The sequence below is a fragment of the Megalobrama amblycephala genome, linkage group LG11 (assembly GCF_018812025.1).
Source record: "Megalobrama amblycephala isolate DHTTF-2021 linkage group LG11, ASM1881202v1, whole genome shotgun sequence".
In the NCBI taxonomy this organism is placed as follows: domain Eukaryota; kingdom Metazoa; phylum Chordata; class Actinopteri; order Cypriniformes; family Xenocyprididae; genus Megalobrama; species Megalobrama amblycephala.
This window is the reverse complement of record NC_063054.1, coordinates 33,551,306-33,572,585: the sequence shown is the minus strand read 5'-3', so window position 1 is coordinate 33,572,585 and position 21,280 is coordinate 33,551,306. Positions and strand designations below refer to the sequence as shown.

At 36.8% G+C, this 21,280-nt stretch overlaps 1 protein-coding gene across 3 annotated transcripts in view; it reads left to right on the top strand.

The window, feature by feature from the left end:
* Positions 1 to 21,280, top strand: part of efr3bb (EFR3 homolog Bb (S. cerevisiae)) — a 46,427-nt gene that overhangs the window by 11,599 nt on the left and 13,548 nt on the right. For all 3 annotated transcript variants that reach the window (XM_048207582.1, XM_048207581.1, XM_048207583.1), the window contains 6 exons: positions 8,633 to 8,709; positions 12,527 to 12,654; positions 12,769 to 12,919; positions 13,934 to 14,055; positions 14,430 to 14,579; positions 18,059 to 18,193. In XM_048207582.1, the coding sequence (XP_048063539.1) occupies positions 8,633 to 8,709; positions 12,527 to 12,654; positions 12,769 to 12,919; positions 13,934 to 14,055; positions 14,430 to 14,579; positions 18,059 to 18,193 (763 nt within the window). The remainder of the gene's footprint in view (positions 1 to 8,632; positions 8,710 to 12,526; positions 12,655 to 12,768; positions 12,920 to 13,933; positions 14,056 to 14,429; positions 14,580 to 18,058; positions 18,194 to 21,280) is intronic.

Sequence of the window (21,280 nt, the reverse complement as noted above, 5' to 3'; positions counted from 1 at the left end):
AGCACAGCCCTACTCTGCTCATTGACAGTAAAGGTGAATCTAATGTAATCTAATGATCAGTGTACAAATATTAATAGATTTTTCTTAATTCAGTTGAAATCATTACTCATATAAGGCCCTATCATATACTCGGCACAGAGTGTTTTTTGCTAGTTTCAGCCCGACCCAGTTATCATTTTCATGTCCTGCGGCACGTTGTTTAAATAGCAAATGCATTTGTGCGCCCATGGGTGTGTTGGTCTGAAAACAAGGTGTGTTCAGGCGTATTGTTAGCGCGTTGCTTTTTTTAGATAACTGAAATAGACTGCGCCACTGACCAACTGAAACCTGGTCTAAAGTCAATGGCGCAATATTGTTTTTGTTATTTAAAAAGAGCGCATTAGTAATATGCGCCTATAGGCGGGTGCACAACGTGCCTATTACACAAACAGGGATCCTTTTAAAAATAAAAGGATTACTATGTAAAAGATTAATATTTTATAATATAATATAATTTTATATAATAATATTATATAAAAATGCTTTGGTGAAATCCGGCTTGTCCCATAGATGGTCTGCTCTCGCGCTTTAACCTCGCGCACGAGCAGATCCGTTTCCTCGATAGAGAAGCGTTCAGTTTTTCCACTTGCAATTTCCACCATGTAAATAGCGTATCCGCCATGGCACGAGCGCAACTGGGTTTTAAAGGCAATGGGAGATGAAACTGATGGGTTTATTGCACATTACACCCAAAACACACCCATTGCTCATTGAGAGAATAGGTACAACCCTTTTAGACCATGCGCCGGGCACGGCAACCATTTTTCCCATCGTTAAACTAGCAAAAGTGGATTCGGACACGCTCTAAGTGCACTTGCACCGTGCGCTTTAGACCATGCACTTAGATCGTTAGAATAGGGCCCAATGTGTTGTTGGACTTAGACATTTAAAATCATGTTATTGTCTATCATGAGCAGCTGATTCAGGTAGAGGTGTGTGTGTGTATACTGGAGATGTCTGCTGAGGCAGCCCCTCTCCCCTCTCATGTAAAAATAGAAGATTGTAGTCCCTGGCTGTGTGTTATGTAACATCACTGAAGGACAGCACAACATCTCCTATTACTGACCCACTGAGCTGTTCACATTGCTGAATATGTGTGTGTATCATGTGAATTAATTATGTAGAAACAATTAAAAGTAAGACATTCGCAGATTGTTTCCCACTGCAAAGTATAAACACAGTATCTCTGGGCTCCTTTTAAAACAATGGAGTTTGAGTTTTTTTTCTGGCCAATGGCATATGAGATTTATTGTGTTTAACGTAATGCTCTGGTCTTGAGAGGTGAAATAAAGCTAAATTACTTAATATGTCTTGAACACGTTACATTTCCAAACTTTAAAATGAATAAATGCAATTTGGTTAATTTGCAATGTATTTTTAATTGTTACTGAATAAAGATGCCAGAGCTTTTGAAATGAAGACTTCATGAAGGGCTCTAGTGATTATATTGATGTTCATTTGTTTCCTATGATATTTGCAGTCCTTGAGTAGAACCGAGTCTTTACCTTTTGAAAAATGCCTTGTAACTAGCTGAATACCCTGTTATAGGGCATTGTCGAGAGATTGTAACGTACCCTGAGTAATCTTAGCAAACATATTCATCCACTATAATCAGGGAACCTCTGCATAATCAAGGCTCTGTTGCAGCTGGGAATGATGTGCTGATTGTGAATTTACACAGGTGCCTGAGAGAGGAAGCAGGAGGTTTCTGGATTCAGCCTTGAGACTCAGCCTTAAAAATGCCTCATGATGAGCAGCACTGATTGCTGATAACTGACAGTCTGTTTGTTTGTGTGACAGAAAGAGAATCTGTTTAAAAATCAAATTTGCCTTGATCTTTTGACATATAAGAGGTCTTTGTACAAGATGCAAATAAGAGATTCATTTTGCAGTGTTTCGGAGGTTATATCGAGAGTTTTTGCGAATGTGCATAACTCACATTAGACTGAAGTCATGGACCGCTTCGGTGTTCTTTGATCGCTTTTTTTAATGTAATGGCTATATTCCTAGTTTGAAAAAACATTTTTTTTATGTTACTGAAATAATCAATGTTAAGTCTTCTTTTACTAATCTGTAAAAAAGCAATTCATTATGGTTCTTGGCTCGTTTTGTCTGTAGCCAGAATGTGATGTTTTTTCCCCACCAAAAAACTTTGCAACTGGTTAAAAAGGTATTTAAACAACAGATAGGCAGATTCAAGTAGATTTTAATGAGGTAATTATAAAAACTAGCCCCTACAAAAGGAAAAAAAAGTGTATGTATGTAATATATATTCCCCCCCCGAAGGACATTGTGTAATTCGCACCCTGGTTATACAAAATCACATCATAGGCCCGCCCACTGGCATTTATTCGCTTAACAGCTGACATTTGCTTACATGAGATGTGAGCATTGTGTCGTGTCACATCAAAAGCAACCAGAACCCATTATAATCAGTGATGCTGTCTACACTGGATACAGTATACAAATACCATTCACTTTGACGCGTAGAATTTAAACAGCTCGTTGGCGTCTCTGTAATGACTTCAGAAGGATCCCATTTTATTGGCATCCTCGGGATTGTGTCAGAGGGTTATATGTTTGTTCGGAGCATTTTGTTTTGTAAACAAGACACTGCATTGGATTTGACAGCAGCTGCATCACAAACTGCAAGTAAATGATTTCATAATGCTTTGTCTGTAAATGACGGTTTTATATGAATAATGTTTTCAAAACACTCGCATGCAATAGCGAGTGGGCATTGATACTGTTTCCTATGCAATGATGTTAGCCGATCACGTTTATTGACAAAATGGATCATTTCAGACAGTGGGTCAGAATCAAGGTTGAAAATAAATGTTGTTCTGCATTTTTATATAATAATATATATATATATATATATATATATATATATATATATATATATATATATATATATATATATATATATATATATATATATATAATTTTGTGCATAAAACTTTAATGTTATAAGTGAACCTCAAGGAACATATTTATAATTGTCTTTGATATCTTGAGGTCCAGAAGCCTTTATTTGCTTTGTGCTATCATGGCTTTAACAGAATAAAAGACTAAATATTTATTATATTATTATGTTTAATTATATTTTTATAATATATTTTTATTGTATTTTTATTTATTGTAATATATTTATAAATTATTTTGAAAAAAAGTGAAATATTATTACTAACAATATCAATATTATAATTGATGTTATATATAATTGATATATAATTATATATAAATGTGATTATAATATAGATATAATAATATATGTAATATACGTAATTGGAATTGTGTTACCAGACACCTAAATGCTCTAGACCAGCAAACTGCCAAAACTTGATTAGCAGCGCTTGACTTATCCTCTTAATTCCTATGGAAGCAGTAAGGGTGTACTTAGTTTGTCACACATTAGCTTCTCCATTTTGGCCTAGTTTTTGTTAAATAAACCATGACATAGTGTAATATGTCATGTGCTTTTCCTCTGAGGTTGTATTTACCTTATCTACAATGTAACATGTCTTCTGTTTTAAGTTCTACACCAGATATTGGCAGGTGTTGGGAAATGCAATTTTACATCATGGTTTGTAAATGTTTGAGAGTAGTATTCATAAATATGCCATGATAAATGTAGACGATTATCCGTCTAAAGACATAAATCAAGATCAATGAAGCATGATGTCTGAGAGATCAGCAGGGAGACACATCCACTCTCAATTTAAAATGTATACATATATCACAGAATTACTTTTTTGCACTGTCGTTTATAGTTGCTTTTAAATGTGCTTTTAAATATTTCGCCTTTAAAAGTAAAGGATGATGCATGTATGCTTTTGCTTGAAGCCATGTGGTATGAGAGAGAGGAACAGATTTGTTTCTGCTGCATCCTGTGATGGAGGAAACTGCTTCCTGCTGTTTGAATGACCGTCATTAGCACCGTCTCCTTCCTTCCCTCCCTCTCTAATCTCGTTCCTTCTGTCTGATTTTAATTGCCATTTTCTTTTCTCTCTCAGTATCAGTCTGTAGAGAATGTGTTCGAATGTATTGATTTCCCCCACAGTTTTGTCCCCATGACACAGTTTGGTTGGCCTGTTGACACCACAAATTAATTGATGGTGACAGTTCTGTCAACATCACAGATTTTGGCACAAGAAAAGGACACAGAGAGTTCACTCTTTCCCATCTGTGGCTAAACCCCTGTGATATCTCAGCCTTGCTGTCATCCTGAACGCTAAACTACAGAGGAACGACCGCTTGATAAATGACAGAACATGAGCCGTTCTGCTGTCTGAGAGGATTACTGGTGTTAGTGTAGTGTTCTGCTGTGCAATATGTGAAATGCATAATTTGTCAGTGTGAAAAAAAAACCTTACCAGACAGCAACAAGGGTAGCAGAAACTATATGTTGCCAGGAACGCCCACAAAGTGAACACCAGCAACTCCATGAAGTTACACTTATTTGTCATTAGGGCTGGGTATTGCCACAAATTTTTCTCAAGGAAAAAATCTCTCAACTAATATTGTAAACTATATATAGGAGTGTTGTAACTGTTATTAAAGTGGAAGAGATGATCAGTTCACCCTTCATTTGAACTGAGAGGCTACAGCGATCTGTCACCACATTAAACAGCACAAAAACGGTGTTTACTTTTTGAATTTCATAATAAAATGGACAGAATTTGAAATCTGAGACTTTGTTTCATAGCAAAAGTAACAACGCACAAAGCTTATTGCGATTTATTGGATGGGAGGCGTGCTACATGTTTAGTGCATTCATCAAACAAAAACAGGATAGACTAATCAATTCTTGGAATTTAAAAATCGATATCATTTCGTAAAAATGAGAATTGATTAAAATCGAGATATTTTTTTGCCCAGCAATATTAGTCATTATTAACTACAGCGTTGAACAAAAAGGATGACCCTCTGACCCGGGACAAGTGTAAGAGAATTTCTGACCAGTTTACAGAAATACCATTTGGCCACTGCTGCAAAAAAATATTTTGTAACATTATAAATGTCTTTACTGTCACTTTTAATTAATTTTATGCACCCTTGCTGAATAAAAGTATCAATTTCTTTAAAAAAGCAAAAAATAAAAACAACTTGCTGACCCCAAACTTTTGAACAAGTACTAGTGTACATCGTTGAGCCAAAACATATGCTAAATATGCTGTTGGTCCTCCACGTGCTGCCAAAACGACACCGACTTTCCGAGGCATGGGCTCTACAAGACCCCTATAGATGTCCTGTGGTATCAGGCACCAAGATGTTAGCAGCAGATCCTTTGAGTCCTGTAGGTTGCGAGGTGGATCCGACGTGGATCAAACTTGTTGGTCCCGCACATCCCACAAATGCTCACTTAGATTGAAATCTGGGGAATTTGGAGACCAGGGCAACACCTTGAATTCTTCATCATGTTCCTCAAACCATTCCTGAACAATGTGTGCAGTGTGGCAAGGTGCATTATCCTGCTGAAAGAGGGCACTTCCACTAGGGAACACCACTGTCATGAAGAGGTGTACCTGGTCTGCAACAATGTTTAGGTAGGTAGCACATGTCAAATTTACGTCCACATGAATGGCGGGACCCAGGTTTTCCGAGCAGAACATTGCCCAGAGCATCACACTCCCTCCACTGGCTTGTCCTCCACAGTGCATCATGGTGCCATCACTTACCCAGGTAATCTCAGTGTATGTTGGCATTGCAACTCATAATTGTAACTACTGGCCCAAGCCGCCAAACTGCAGAAAACATCCTTTCTGTTGAGCCTTGATTGAATTTTAATCATGAAATTCATTCAGTGCATGTACAAAATCATTCAGTGCATTTACAAAAATACACACTTTCCCTTGTATATACATTTTATACCAAATTTGTGATGTTGGGGAATAAAACTAGTAAAACGGGTGCAATATATACAGAAGTATAAACCATGTAGATTAGTTTTGTTTTATGTCAAGGTAGAGCCAGCTGTGTTTTTATGTAGATTTCTGCTCATATGTGAAGAGTGTGTCGGTGGTGTTTTGCTTGTGACGTTGACCTGAGGCATGTGGCGGATCACTGTTTCAGTGAAAACGGAGCAGCCTTGACTAGCCAAGCCTGAGGCCAGTGCCTATCACGACAAAGGTTAAAGTTTATGTGCTTAGGCTTCATTGGCATGACAGATAACACTACATGAGCTTTGCCAAACCACCTGCAACTTATCAGCATATAATGAATAATAAAAGATGCAAAAATAGAGTTTTCTGCCTGTCTCTCTATGTCTTTATCTACTAGATGGAGATTTGTGTGTGTGTATGAGATGTGTGGGAGAGAGACACAAGTGTGAAACACAGCTGTTTGTGAGGGGGTGGCAGCAGTGGCTGTCAGTGTGGTGCCATCTCTGTCTGTTCATGTGGGTTCAGAGTCACGGCGCAGAGCAGCAGCTCCCCTTCACTCACGTGGCAGCAGCTATCAGCCTCCAAACCCATTACCATAAAACCTACAAACCCTAAAGCAGTAGTCAAGCCAACTATGGAAATTATGTCATCATTTGCTCACCTTGATGTCTTTCCAAACAGGTGTTTAGCACAATCTCAGTGGTGCTCTATTACATAAAATGAAAGTTGATGGGCTTTTAAGCTCCAAAAAGGACTAAAAAGCACCATAAATGTATCATGCAAGTAGTTCATAAGTCTCCCGAAGCTATGTGTGGGCTGGAACAAATAGAAATTTCATGAAAATGTACACTCTTCACACTGCTCAAAAGATTGGGGTCAGTATGATGATTTTATGTTGATAATTTTTTTTATTCAGCTAGAATGCATTAAATTGATCAAAAATGACACTGAAGACATTGGTAATGTGACAAAAGATTTCCATTTCAAAGGTTGTTCTTTTGAACTTTCTATTCATCAAAGAATCCTGAAAAAATGGTACAATGGTTTCCACAAAAAATATTAAGCAGCACGAATTCAGCGAATTAGGATGATTTCTAAAGGGTCTTGAGACACTTAAATGACGGCTGCTGAAAATTCAGCATTGCATCACAGGAATAAATTACATTTTAAAATAGAAATAAATTATGCATTTTCACAATATTACAATATTAGTTTTTACTGCCTTAGAGAACATAAGAAACCTTCTTTTAAAACATTCCAAATTCCAAACTTTTACAATCCAAACGATAGTGTGTATTCCACTGTTTTTACCATATATTCTAAGTCTTTTGAAGCCACAGAATAGCTTTGTTTCAGAAAACGGATTAAAATGTTAGTCATTATTTGCAAACGATCTTCCCCTCTGTTGCAGCTTTGAAACTGCATTCCTTTTAGATGTCTTATTTGCTCTTATATTTAAAAATGGCGAGGATTGACTTTGTGATGCCCAATGGCGTTGATTGTCCTGTGTGTTGTAAACAGCTGCTTTGCAAAAAATGTGAATATGCTATATACAAGAGCTATTTTTAGCTGATTAATTCCCTTTCATTGTATGCAGAAGATCAGCCTGAATATTCGATTTCTCCTTTTGTGTTTTTTACGGACACAAAACAACACATTTGGAACAACATGAGGATGTAACACACATAAATGGGTTCATTGAAGGCAATAGATGAGTTGAGCAGCAGGGTAAAGCTTTTCTTTGAAGTCAAAATAGAGCGGAAGCTAAAAATAGACGCCTTGGCTCTTTTCCTCAAACATTCATTTTAGTGGAACAGATCAGAAAAACCATTCACAGATCGGAAGATTTGCCCCTCACTGACGTCGTTCAGAGATTAAGGTCTTTCTTTTCTCAACATGAGCAAGATCTCCATGAAATCAGTTTTCAAAAAGGGATTTTATCTTTGCATAGTTTTAAGTTAGCAGCGTGGAAGAAAACACTTCAGGCAAGTTATTGCCTCCAGAAGTTCATTGTTTTGCCTTCACGCTGTTCAGTGGGACACATGTGACTCATCACTGCTGAGATTCGTGGGCCAATTGGATCGCAGATTTTCCCTCTGCATATTTGCAGCCTATGTCAGACGATGTGTTATATGTTGCATGATTTTCCTCAAGGTTGTCTGTGTTTGACAGATGCAGCTTATGCCATTTTTGACCTAGATGAAGGACCATCCACAAGCCCACACACCCCCATTTGAACACATCCTCAGTAATTGAAGTTTGCATCATTGTTACAATAATGGCTTGATGTGCTGTTGTTGTTTTTCCCCCATGTTGTCACACTAGACTAATGATCCAAGGTCATAGCCTGGAAAAGTGGACATTATGAGCAAAAAATGATTATAGTATTGTCTCAAATTTTGGTCAATAGCAATATATATTTAAAAAAGGCTTATCTCAGATTTCAAGAAATGTTATATGTTTTAAGATGACAGCAAACATGCGTTTTTCCATGTGGATCTAACATAATCAGCACTCGTGAGGAATATGATACTTTGTCAATGTCTTTCTATGGTGTTGATGACAACCCAGAACCCTTTTTATGATGCCATTTGTGGGCGGAAATCAGCTGTCTTCCTAAAATCAATGGCACTTTTCTTACAGAAATGAATCCTTAACCACATTTCCCCTTGATTTTTCTCTCTCTCTCTTTCTCTCTCTCTCTGCAGGGGTGTGTGGTTGTTGTGGGGCGCTGAGGCCACGCTACAAGAGACTGGTGGACAACATCTTCCCTGAAGACCCAGAGGTGAGGACATTCTGTCTCTCTCAGCTCCATCCTTTTACTTTTAAACCATCGCTGAGAGTCTATTTACAGTCAAACAGCCCTTGTTTGCTTCTCAAACCACCTGTTTACTATTGCATTGATGCTCTTGGCAGATGCTTGCTTTCTGAGACCACTTAAAATAAAGTGCATTTAGTGTGTAAGAGGCAATTACCTACGCAGGTGTCCGAGGATGCGAGCCAGGAGTGAATCGACTTGCAGCCTTTGCTGAGACAGAGTTCAACACCATTTTATGTTATTTGCTCAAAAACTATCCTCCTGAAAGCTGAGATATCTGAAATCTCTCCTTCAGTTCATTTTTGTGAGCCTATGAGCTGCGGTAGCTCAGTAAATTAGTCGTGTTCAGTGTGGGTTAAAACCAGCAGGGGTGGACAATATGACCGAATTCTTATTTCACAATATTAGAAATTTTATTTCACAATAACAATATATATATTTTGTGTTATTTTATCTAATTTCTGTTATTAAAAATAGAAAAAAGCAAATTGCAAACAATATAACAAAAATATGAATTAAGCAAATTAAGTTTTTCAGGTACAATAGATTTATTTAACATGTAGGTTTAACAACCTACAGAAATTTAATAATTAAATTTATAAATAAATATTGCATAGTCTTCTTCACTGTATGAATTAAATATATATTTATTCTTATTAAAGCTAAAAACAAAAGTTATTTAGTCAAGAGCTGTAAGTTATTTTCTCTTTTGTTTGATTCACATTAATGACAGAGCAGCAGGTAGGTTTATTAGGCTGCTGTCACTTTAATGGGGCGTTCACACCAGACGCGACTTGCGCGAATAAATCGTGCTATTCGCGCGTAGTTGGACGCTTGAACATTTTGAGTTTACTCGCTTCATTCGCGCGACATTCGCTTCATTTGCGCATGAAATTCACTTCACAACAGACGCAAATTCGCGTCATGAGAGGTGCTCTCCCGCTCCTTTATGTGTCCCAGACTCTTCCACTTCTTTCTGCACACTTCCTCTGAATAAACACAACTCGTCAGGGGGAAAGTAGTTGTAAATTACAGCGAATAAGATCATTTTGCCGGCTTTAGCTAGCTTGTAGTCTCAATATGTATATATATAGCTCAAATTGAGAAAAGACTTACCAGATTGTCCGACCTCCTCACTCACTTTCCTTTAAGCGAGATCCTTTTTATTCCTGTTTCTATAAAAGTATGAAGATGTACAGCGACAATGATTTTGTCCTCCATTGTTGTTTCGGATTTCTGCCTCAGCTCGCTACATCACGTCACTACTAAAGCAAGCTCCTGATTGGTTAATCCGGCGCGATTTTTGGCCAAAGTTCGGGCATTTGACGCTGCATCATTCACGCGAATTGCGTCATTTGTGCCACCTCATTCGCACGAATCACGCTGCAGGATGTCTGTTCGCGTCTTTGCATTGACTTAACATGTAAATCACTCGCGCTTAACGTTTCATTCGCGTCTGGTGTGAACACACCATAAGACCAAACGCTCGGATCCATTGTACTGATACACATCCGGTTTACACGCTACTGTTTACTTTCACTGTAGATACTGTATAACTGACTGTGTTTACATGAATACTTTACACATTGGGCATTTTGACATTAATTGCGTGTTGGGCTGCACGATTATGACAAGCCCTATTCAAAAAACTTTTTTGAATAGCTTTATGCCATTGTTTGAAGCGACTGCATGCCATATTGTTATATCAAAATAAACAAGCTGAAAACACTCTTCCAGAGAAACTTTTATTCCTTTTCTGTAGCATTAAGCCTCAAATGTCAAATATACATTGCTTTGGTATCTTCTTGCATGATTTTATAATGTTATACTAAAACTAAAATTAAAGGTCCCATTTTTCGTGGTTTTTTGAAGCTTTGATTGTGTTTATAGTGTGCAATATAACATGTGTTCATGTTTCGCGTGTAAAAAAAACACAGTATTTTTCACATAATTTACTTATCTGTATACCGCTGTCATAAAAACGGGCTGATGACTTCCTTGTTCTATGAAGTCCCTCCTTCAGAAATACGTAACGAGTTCTGATTGTGCCAGCGGTTCCTGTGTTGTGATTCGACAGCAGCTTCTGCTCCATCTTTCAAGAATAATCTTTGTGCGAATCCGGCATTAAACTGATTGAGATTGAGGAAGCTGTTCTCAGCAAAATGTGCTGCACATAGTTTTACATGTGGATTATAATTTTCGGGAACCGAGTTAAACATAAATTGTAACCATTGATCTCTAAGTACAGCGTCCCTGGGAAGGCCAAACAAAGGTGATTGGACTGCGGGATGAAAATAACAGCGTTTCGACAACATGGCGACAAACACACTCTACAAACGCAACTCTTGCTCTTCTCCGTGGGAGCGCAACAAGACCATGCCCCCTTTTTTGTGTATTCCTGTGGGCGGAGGTTAGTCGAAAAACTGTTTTAGTGACGTCATTAAAGAAGGAAGTAGAGGGATGTAGTCCAAACTGGCCGTTCGATGCAGGCGACTTCTGTTAAATAAAATATCTCGCTTGGCATTGAACTTTGAGCTTTAAAATTACAGATTTTATTTATACTCTAACAACAACATTACACACTAACTAAAGTTTGAAACATGGGATCACGAAAAACGGGACCTTTTAAAACAATGGGAAAAAACCCTTAAGATAACCTGTAGAAAGAAAAAAAAAAACATCATAAGCACAGATTCATGTAAATGGACTTTTATTTTGTAATTGCGCCTTTGAACGATTACATAATTGTGGCATCCGTAATTGTAATCATGATTACAAATTCGATTAATTTTGTGTATATATATATATATATATATATATATATATATATATATATATATATATATATATATACATACCGCAATACGATACACACAATATAGCAAAATCTTTAATGATAGACATTTTAGACGTCGTAACGATAGATATCGTCATACCAGATATCGTCATATCCAGCTACCAAACAACTACCAATAGTAACATTCCTCCATAGTACCAAAAACTGTCCATAGAAATCATTTTTTCTCCCTAAAGTTTGGATTATTAAGTGGTTGACTAATTATCCAAGACTCAACGAGTCAGTTAGGTCATTTACAAGGTTATCTAAAATGTTTTAGCTTCAATATTTCATATTTTTAGCAGTGATGCGAATGAGTAGGGGAACAAATGAGTAGGCGAGTTTAGCAAGCTTCCAACAGACTGTCAACTCACTAAAACAATTTTAGAGAAGTTGCATTTCTGAATTCATCCCCTTTAAAGCACTACAGCCATCAAAGCACCACTTTTGTAACAACTCCACTGTCTTCATTTCAAGACAGTTACTGTCGCTACCTTAGGTCACCTGCTGTGAGCAATATTCCCATCACTATGCAGAATCTGTAAGTGTTCTTTTGTGATAGATTTGTGCAATTATTTAGGTATTTGAAAATGTGTTATTCGCTCTGTTAAAGCGTGTACTTGTGTTCTGTCTGCACTATTTTAAATGCAAATATGCTTCCCAGGTAGGAATGTACAATATATTGTTACCACATTAGTTACTGGCTGATTTTTGTTTCTATATTTGAATATATTGAGTCTACATTTAAATGTTTATTTATGCATGCTCATGTTTCCTTTTTTAATTTTTAAAAAGACTAATAAATAATGCTGCAAAATGCCATCGCAGGAATAAATTACGGAACATCAAGATCAAAAAGGTTGAAACATAACTGGATATTTAATTCCTACCTTATTACAAGTCTGCTGTGGTTATTGATGCTTTCTGTGTGCATGTTTATGTCTGTAGGATGGGTTGGTAAAGGCTAACATGGAGAAGCTGACATTTTATGCGCTGTCGGCTCCAGAGAAGTTGGATCGGATCGGGGCATACCTGTCTGAGAGACTGTCCCGTGATGTAGCTAGACACCGTTATGGGTACTGAAATTCATAAGCCTAATCTGAGACATCCCATCTTATATTTTGTAATACATCTTTTTTATCTTTCTCCTGTTACTCCTGCCTGTATTCAGTGTGCGTTTGTCTCTTCAGATATGTGTGTATTGCGATGGAAGCCCTCGACCAGCTGCTAATGGCCTGCCACTGTCAGAGTATCAACCTGTTTGTGGAGAGTTTCCTGAAGATGGTGCGAAAACTCCTGGAGGCTGACAAGCCAAACCTGCAAATCCTGGGGACAAACTCAGTACGTAAACACTGTTGTATGAGTAAATGAGTATTCTATGGCGTTGAACATGCACCCACATATACAACATATAATATTCAGTGTCTAACCCAATTTATTTTATTCTGTATCACCCAGAACCACCTTAGCTACTGCACACTGCAGATATCAGTCACATATAAAAGCCCCTTTTAAACTGATTTAATTCTCAGCGGCGTTTCACAATGACCTTATTTACCTGGAAATGCTTTAGGACAGAGATGCGTTAGTCAGAACTGCACCCACATCTGTTCTCTGAAAGGTCATTGGGTTCTGCAAAGGCCGCATCCCATAATAAGGAAATGTAGGACTACAGTGTATGCAATTATTAATTAATTACAGATTTAATATGCAGGCTCTAGTTTAAAATGAGTCATTAAATCATCTAAGTGACAGGGTCTCATCCATCAGTTCTCTGACATTTCTATAATAAGGCATTTTAATTTTGTTTTATTCATGGCCTCAGTGATCTTGACTCAAAATAGCTAAATATATAAATAACCTAAAATATGCCAAATGATAAAAGATTGGGTTCCTTTTTTTATCTAAAAAATTATAAGACTTTGTTACAGATTTGTAGTTAATGTAAATATTTGTGAATATAACATCTAAGTATTTGAATGTGCATAAACCAAAGACCCTGTTCTAAACTTAAAATAATATAATAATGTTATTAATTTAATTAATTTGCTTCCATGCAGGTGAAGTCTGTTCCTCTATATGGATATTTATTTATTTATTTATTTATTTTTGTAGGTGTCAGAAAAGCTTTTATTGCACAGTAATGATGATGAGGTCAACTGGGGTTAATGTAGAACAAAACATCACATTAACATTTAATCTTTGATAATACTGTCTCGTAATCACCCACTAGCTGGCCCTGGGTAGAGCAGCATTTGCAGTCTTTTTAAGGAAATGGCTTTTTAAACTGATTTGACTTTGGTTTGCCTGGTTATGTAATTAATTTATTTCTATTAAATTGCTCTCATTTTCCAGTTTGTGAAGTTTGCTAACATCGAGGAGGACACTCCCTCGTATCATCGCAGTTATGATTTCTTCGTGTCACGGTTTAGCGAGATGTGCCATTCCAGCTATGAGGATCCTGACATCCGCACCAAGTGAGCGAACACATGCACACATCTGACAGTGTGCATTCAATCTAGATAGATAGGTTTATTGATAGATAGAATATTAAATAGAACATACACTATATACTGTACGCACTATCCACCTTATTTTTAAAATAAGAGCGTAACCATTTGTAAGTTAAATGTGCGAGGCTTCCGTTTTCAGTTATTTTACCTGTACAAAAACAGTCTGTATTCTGTTTTATATTGCAAATTCATATTTATCATATTAGTTTCTAGTTATTTACCTATAGCAGCGCTAATGAATCAGAAGTCATTTACAGAAACTTACTCATTTCCACATTGAAAAATAAGGTGGATACACACACGTTTTTCCCAACTAACTAAGTACTTCCTCATCTCAGAATCCGAATGGCTGGCATCAAAGGTCTGCAGGGGGTAGTGAGGAAGACCGTAAACGATGAGTTGCAGGCGAACATCTGGGACCCTCAGCACATGGACAAGATCGTCCCCTCGCTGCTCTTCAACCTGCAGTCTGGTGAAGGCACAGAGAGGTGAGAGTGTTGGGCTTCAACTGGCCTATAATTGACTCTTATTATATCTATGTGAACAGGGTGTGTGAAGGTATGTAAAAACATATGTTGACAGGCAGGTAGGACATCCTATCTTATCCCTCGCACCGAAGGATATGATTGAACGAACATTTCATGGTCCTACGCCTTCCACAGACGATATAAATACATTTAGACCACTTAAAGGTGCTAAAGAGGATCTTTTCGTCGACTGAGAAACCAAAGACTGTTAGTGAGTTTTTGAAATGAGCGCATGCGTAAGAACAACCCCCCTCCTTCACAGCGCCTGTGGAGTGTGGAAAGTTACTGGAGCGTGCAGCCGCGCGCGTCTCTCACAAGGAACGTTATGGCAGTGATTGACAAGCCAGAGGGCCAATGTTTTGGCTGATGTTTTTAAGGCCCTACCTTGTGCACAGGTGATGTATATTAATATTATTCCTTTCAGTGCACCTAATAAATAGTCTTTTATCAGTTAGTAAAGACAGTTTCAAGTAATATTGCAAAAATGTATAAAACAAAACATCCTCTTTAGCACCTTTAATGACATCTTGATATAACTCATGTGACTCTATAGCTGCTGTAGCATATTTTACTGGACTGTCCTGCTTTTAATGTTTCTAGTCAACGGTTTTATTAAGAAATTTCAGTCGATGTTTTTAAAAAATGTAGAATTTCTGTCAGATATTAAACTCAAGTATTTTAATATAGTTTATGTTATAAGAAATGTAATTATATACAGTTTATTTATATTGTATTTTTATTTTATTTTTTGCTATGAATATAACTTTTGATGCTAATATGGCCATTAAAATATATATAAATATAAAATATGTGACTGACTATGTATATATATATATATATATTATATATATATATATGCCACTATTGGAAATGCCTATACTTCCCCAGTTTGGGAACAGTGAGATTTTATTTCTTTATGCTCACCAAGGTTGCATTTATTTGATCAAAACATGCAGTACAAGTACAACACTAATATTATGAAATATTATTACAATTTAAAATAAATGTTTTCTATATTGTAAAATGTAATTTATTCCTGTGATTCAAAGCTGAATTTTCAGCATCATTACTCCAGTCTTCAGTGTCACATGATCCTTCAGAAATCATTCTAATATGCTGATTTGCTGCTCGAAACATTTCTTATTATTATCAATGTTGAAAAATGTTGTGTTGCTTAATATATTTTTGTGGATATCATGATACCTTTTTTCAAGATTATTTGATGAATAGGAAGTTCACAAGAACAGCATTTATTACAACTTGAGTTAAGATTAGGGTTACAGCTGATTTTTGCACATGTACAACATTTAAATTTTGTATTGATATGTAAAGTTGTGGCTTTTGAAACCATAATTGACCTACTGCTGCACCGCACCAAATGTGAGTGGCGCATTGTGACATGTCAAACTAAATCGTTGCCATTATAATCCACCATGACTGGTCTTTGTTGATGTGCACCCTACGCAGCCATAATTACACCGCAGGAGGAGACTTTAATTGCCCCTTTCTGCTGTTTGGTATGTGCTAATTGCTGTTTGATGTAAAGGGCAGCTGATAATTAACTCATCCTGTCAGATGTGCACATTTCAGATGGGCAGAACAGCAAGGCTGGTTTACTGCGGTCACAGCAATGAACTAAAACACAATGTGTTTGTTTCTGGTAAACTAAACAGTCCAGCATCCTTCTGGATGTGTGGTGAGAAGATTTTAGCTGAAGTGAGAAGAGTTTCTGCAGATTTAGACAGTTGTCATCTGGTTTTATAACCGAGCGACCGTGAACAGTGCAGCAGGCTGACTGACAGCAGGGTGTGTGAGGGCAGAGGAACAGTGTGATTAATTAATGATGAGACGAACCCTGTGAGACTCTCCGCTCTTTTTCTGACACACACAGTGAAGCTCACACAGGAAGTATTCCTTTATATATGACATATTGTCTGACTTTTGGGGTCCTAAGTTACACAAAAATAATTTTCTTAATCTATATTTTCTATAAAAAACAAAACATCAGAACATACTTAAAGAGTTAGTTCACCCAAAAATTCTGTCATTAATTACTCACCCTCAAGTTATTCCAAACCTGCTAGGCTTTCGTTCATCTTTGGAACACAATTGAAGATATTTTTAATGAAATCTGAGCGATTTCTGTCCCTCCATTGACAGCTGCGCAACTACAACTTTGACACTTCAGATTTCAAAAGCGATTGTGTCTCTTCCAAATGTTTGGACTAAACCACTCAATTCATATGGATTAGCTTTGCAGTCTTTTTCTGAACATTTTAAAGCATCAATCTGGTTGTGTAGCTGTCAATCGAGGGACAGAAATCTCTCAGATTTCACTGAATATATCTTTATTTGTGTTCCGAAGATGAACGAAAGTCTTACGGGTTTTGAACACGAGGGTGAGTAAATGATGAGAGAATTTTCATTTTTAGGTGAACTATACCTTTAAGATAAATTTACTTGGGAAGAAAAATATGTATGGCATCTTGATATAACTCATGTGACACTTTAGCTGCTGTAGCATACTTTACTGGACTGTCCTGCTTTTTACAGGCAATGGTTTTATTAAGACATTTCAATAGTAGATGTTTTTAATAATTCAAATTGTATACAGTATTATTGTATTTTTAATTTCAGACTTTCAGGCTTTTAAGTTACACTAACACATTTTCTTAATCTCTGTTTTGTCTTGTTTTCTTGTAAAAAACAAACAAAACAACAACATCAGAACATACTTAAAATTATACTTCAGAACTTACTTAAGAATTACTTCAGAATTTACTTCACAAGCAAATTATGATAATAAAATTATGATAATAAGTATCACAATCTCCACTTAATCCACTTAATGGATTAAGTTGAGATTAGCCAATAATAATAATAATAGAGGTTATTATAAGTCTTAGGCCCGGTTTCACAGACAGGGCTTAGACTAAGCCAGGATTAGGCCTTAGTTCAATTAGGGCATTTAAGTAGCTTTTATAAACGTGCCTTAGAAAAAAACATTACTGGTGTGCATCTTAAGACAAAACAATGGCACTGACATATTTATGTTATGTCAGTGCAAGTTGCTTTCAGTTAAAACAGCTCAAACATGCATTTTTGTCTAGGACTAGCTTAAGCCTTGTCTGTGAAACTGGGGGTTAAAGTTACAGTATCAAAAACAGTCAGAGAAAATGTATAAATTGTGAGGTTTTTAATGCAGAAATCTCTGACTAACATTAGAAGTGGACTGCTATAAATTGGTTTATTTCTGCTTTAGGTCTGCTGTTTTATTGAACGTTTTACACTTTTGAACACTCATTAGGTGATTTGATATGTCAGTATTTTTTTTTATTTTTTTTATTCAGCTTCTTCTTGGAAACCCAAGCTCTTTTTCAATTCTCAGTTGAGAAGAGCTGAAAACTAAAAGCCTCCTTTTCTTTCTGTTTCCTCTGCAGTCGCTCTCCCTCCCCGCTGCAGGCCAGTGAGAAGGAGAAAGAAAGCCCAGCCGAGCTGACAGAGCGCTGCTTTCGGGAACTGCTGGGCCGTGCCGCCTATGGCAACATCAAGAACGCAGTCACCCCTGTGCTTATGTAAGAGACCCGCCACATACCACGCCTGTCAAAATAGGTTATAAAAGGATGAGGATATTATTTTTGTAAATCTATGCTGGTATTGCTTTAGTTTTTAAAGTATAGCTTGATTCTTATAGGCTATATTCACTTAAAGGCAGGGTAGGTAAAAAAATGTATAAAAAACATTTTTTTCCAAATTTTTTTTAAACTTTATTTATATATCAATACATAATTAAAATTTAAGTACTCTGAAAAAGAAAGTATAAAAATCGAGTGTCTGTAGACCTCTCACGACTGTTTTAAAGACAGCTCATTATTTCCATTCACTCCACCCCCTCCCTTCTGGGCTCCTTCCAAAGCCACGCCCCCAAAACGCATGAACGTGCGACTCCGACCACTGAGCTGGAAGACGCATTATTTACCTGAGACGAGCGGAGAGGAAGGAGCACAGTGCATGTAGTGACATCATGTCAGAATCACATGTAATAAAAATAACTTTATAATTATGAAGATAAACAAACAAGATGTATTTTAGTACTCACTATCAAGCTAGCATATTGATATTGGTAAAGTTTAAAATATATATTTTTTGATTCGCTAACGAGCTAGTTATCTATAAGGCAAAGCTAATAACAGGTTGCATGATGCACGTTTTCCATTACCATCATTTACACTGTGATGAAGATGAATTTTGTGTAAGATTCATAACATATACGTTGTTCTACAGATAAACAGAGTAACATACACTCAAATATCAACTCACAACTGCATTGCAGACACAAAATAATAACACACACATACAACAAAGTGTGTACGACACACACAGATACAAGATAAAGACATCAGTAAACATAGGTAGAGAATATAAAAACAAAACAAAGGCGAAAAAAAACGTGCAGGTAAACTTACAGGTGAACATGGTAAAAGAGTTAGACGGAGGGTAAATATAGTTCTAAGAAAAGTTCCTAGATGCGGAGTAACGTTAGGCCTACTATCTGTTAAACATGTATTTAGTTATCTAAAGCAAAATTATGCACAATTCAACACTATAGCTATCATCTTGAGCTAGGCCTATAGATTATTTATCGTCTCTACTACGGCTCGCTAAGTAATGTTATGTTAGCTATATTACGCAGTTATGTGTGCTAATGACACATGCTTCATGAAAAAATAAACAAAAAAATATGTATGATCAAAATACAAAAAGAAAGATTTACCTGTCCAGCAGAAATAAAGCCATCAAGGAGTCACTTTTCAGCCCCTTGAGTTCCCTCAGTTCTCGCCATCGCTGGAGAGCCACGCCGATATTAACTCGCGTTTTATTTCTTTGTTTATCCAAAGACTTTTTGTTCATTGCCTTTTCTTGTACTGTTACTGTCTTCCTTTTTTTGCCTGGTTTGCCTTCACTAACTGCATAGGCCGGTACTGTGAATTTTGCTTGCTGTTTCTCTGCCATTGTTTTGGTATTCCTAGGATCCATGCCTCTTGAATTCCCCAAATCAAACGTGCGTGCGCAAGTGGGCAGGTCATGTGTGGCAAAAGGGTGGTTGCCATGGTTGCGAGAGAGTGACAGTCGCCTAAGCCAATCCTATGTTTCGTCCTGGATGGAAATAATGAGCTGTGTTTAATACAGATTAAACGGTATAGAGTCACTCGATTTTTATACTCTTTTTATCAGAGTTCTTACATTTTAATTATGCATGGATATATATAGAATGTTTAAACAAATTTGGAACAAAATTTTTTACCTACCCTGCCTTTAAGATTTAGTAAATTTGTTTTATAATTCCAGTCTCTTAAAGGCACAGTATGTAAGATTTTTGGATTAAAATATCCAAAAACCACTAGACCAGCATTATATATTTTGTTGACTTGTGTACTTACATTATCCCAAGTGTTTATAAGCAATTTTGTCACGGACCACGGACCATGTCCGTGCATCACCTATCAATGACATCATACCTGCGTTACCCTCGGTTTCCAGTTTTATTTTGTAGAAACCATGGGAAAACCAAAGATGCTTGAAAATATTACACTACGTTCCAAATTATTATGCAAGTGACATATCAGTAAGATTTCAGTACAATAAACATTCAGATTTTAGTTTTTCTAGGAAAATGTTTGTTTGTTTATTTATCCATGTATTTTTAGATAACTGGTATCAATCTCAGACAAAATAATTTGCCAGATCTATGAAAACCCTACTTAGAGGTTGTTCCACATTATTAAGCAAGTCACAGTTCTCATGCAATATGGGGAGGAAGAAAGATCTTTCTGAAGATGAAAAGCATGAAATGGTCCAATGTTGTGCAAAAGGCATGAAAACAACTAATATTGTGTGAAACTTAATGGAGATTATCGAATTATCATACAATTTGTGAGTGATATAGAGCACAGCAGAACTCGGTCAGATAAAGGTTGATAAAGGTTTATTAAGGAAAGTTCCTGTCAAAAAAATTAATTGTATTAAAAGGGCAGCTATAAAAAAGCCAGTGTTGAGCAGCAAACAGATATTTGAAGCTGCTATTGTCTCTGGACTCTCATGAACCTCCCCATACAGGCTGGCAGTTGTGCGTAAAGATGCATTTCAGCCACCACTAACCAAACCTCACAAGGAGAAACATTTACAGTGGGTTTAGAAATACATTTTCAAACAGTTTTATTGCTGTGGTGCTTTTTTGCAGCATGGGATAGTGTATAGTACATTGTATTTCAGAAGGCACTATCCTCCTTTTTATAGCATAGCTGAAAATGGCCAGTTATGAACTCCACATATCTTGCAAAAGTCATTTTAATACCCTCAGAGACCCTAAAGGGACCTTACATCTCACTTCCCAATATTCCAGCCCAAATCATCACCCGCCAGCTCCCTGCTGACGTCACAGTCTTGTTGGAATGTGGTGGCCATTCACCAACTATCCAGAAATCCATCCATTTAGACAATCCATTGTAGTACGGCATTAGTCAGTGAATAAAACTATTTAAAAATGAGTATTTCTAAACCCACTGTAAACATTTCTCGTTGTGAGCTTTGGTTTAGAGTGGCTAAAATATATCTTTATGCACAACTGCCAGCCTGCATGGAGAGCTTCTCAAGACTCCAGA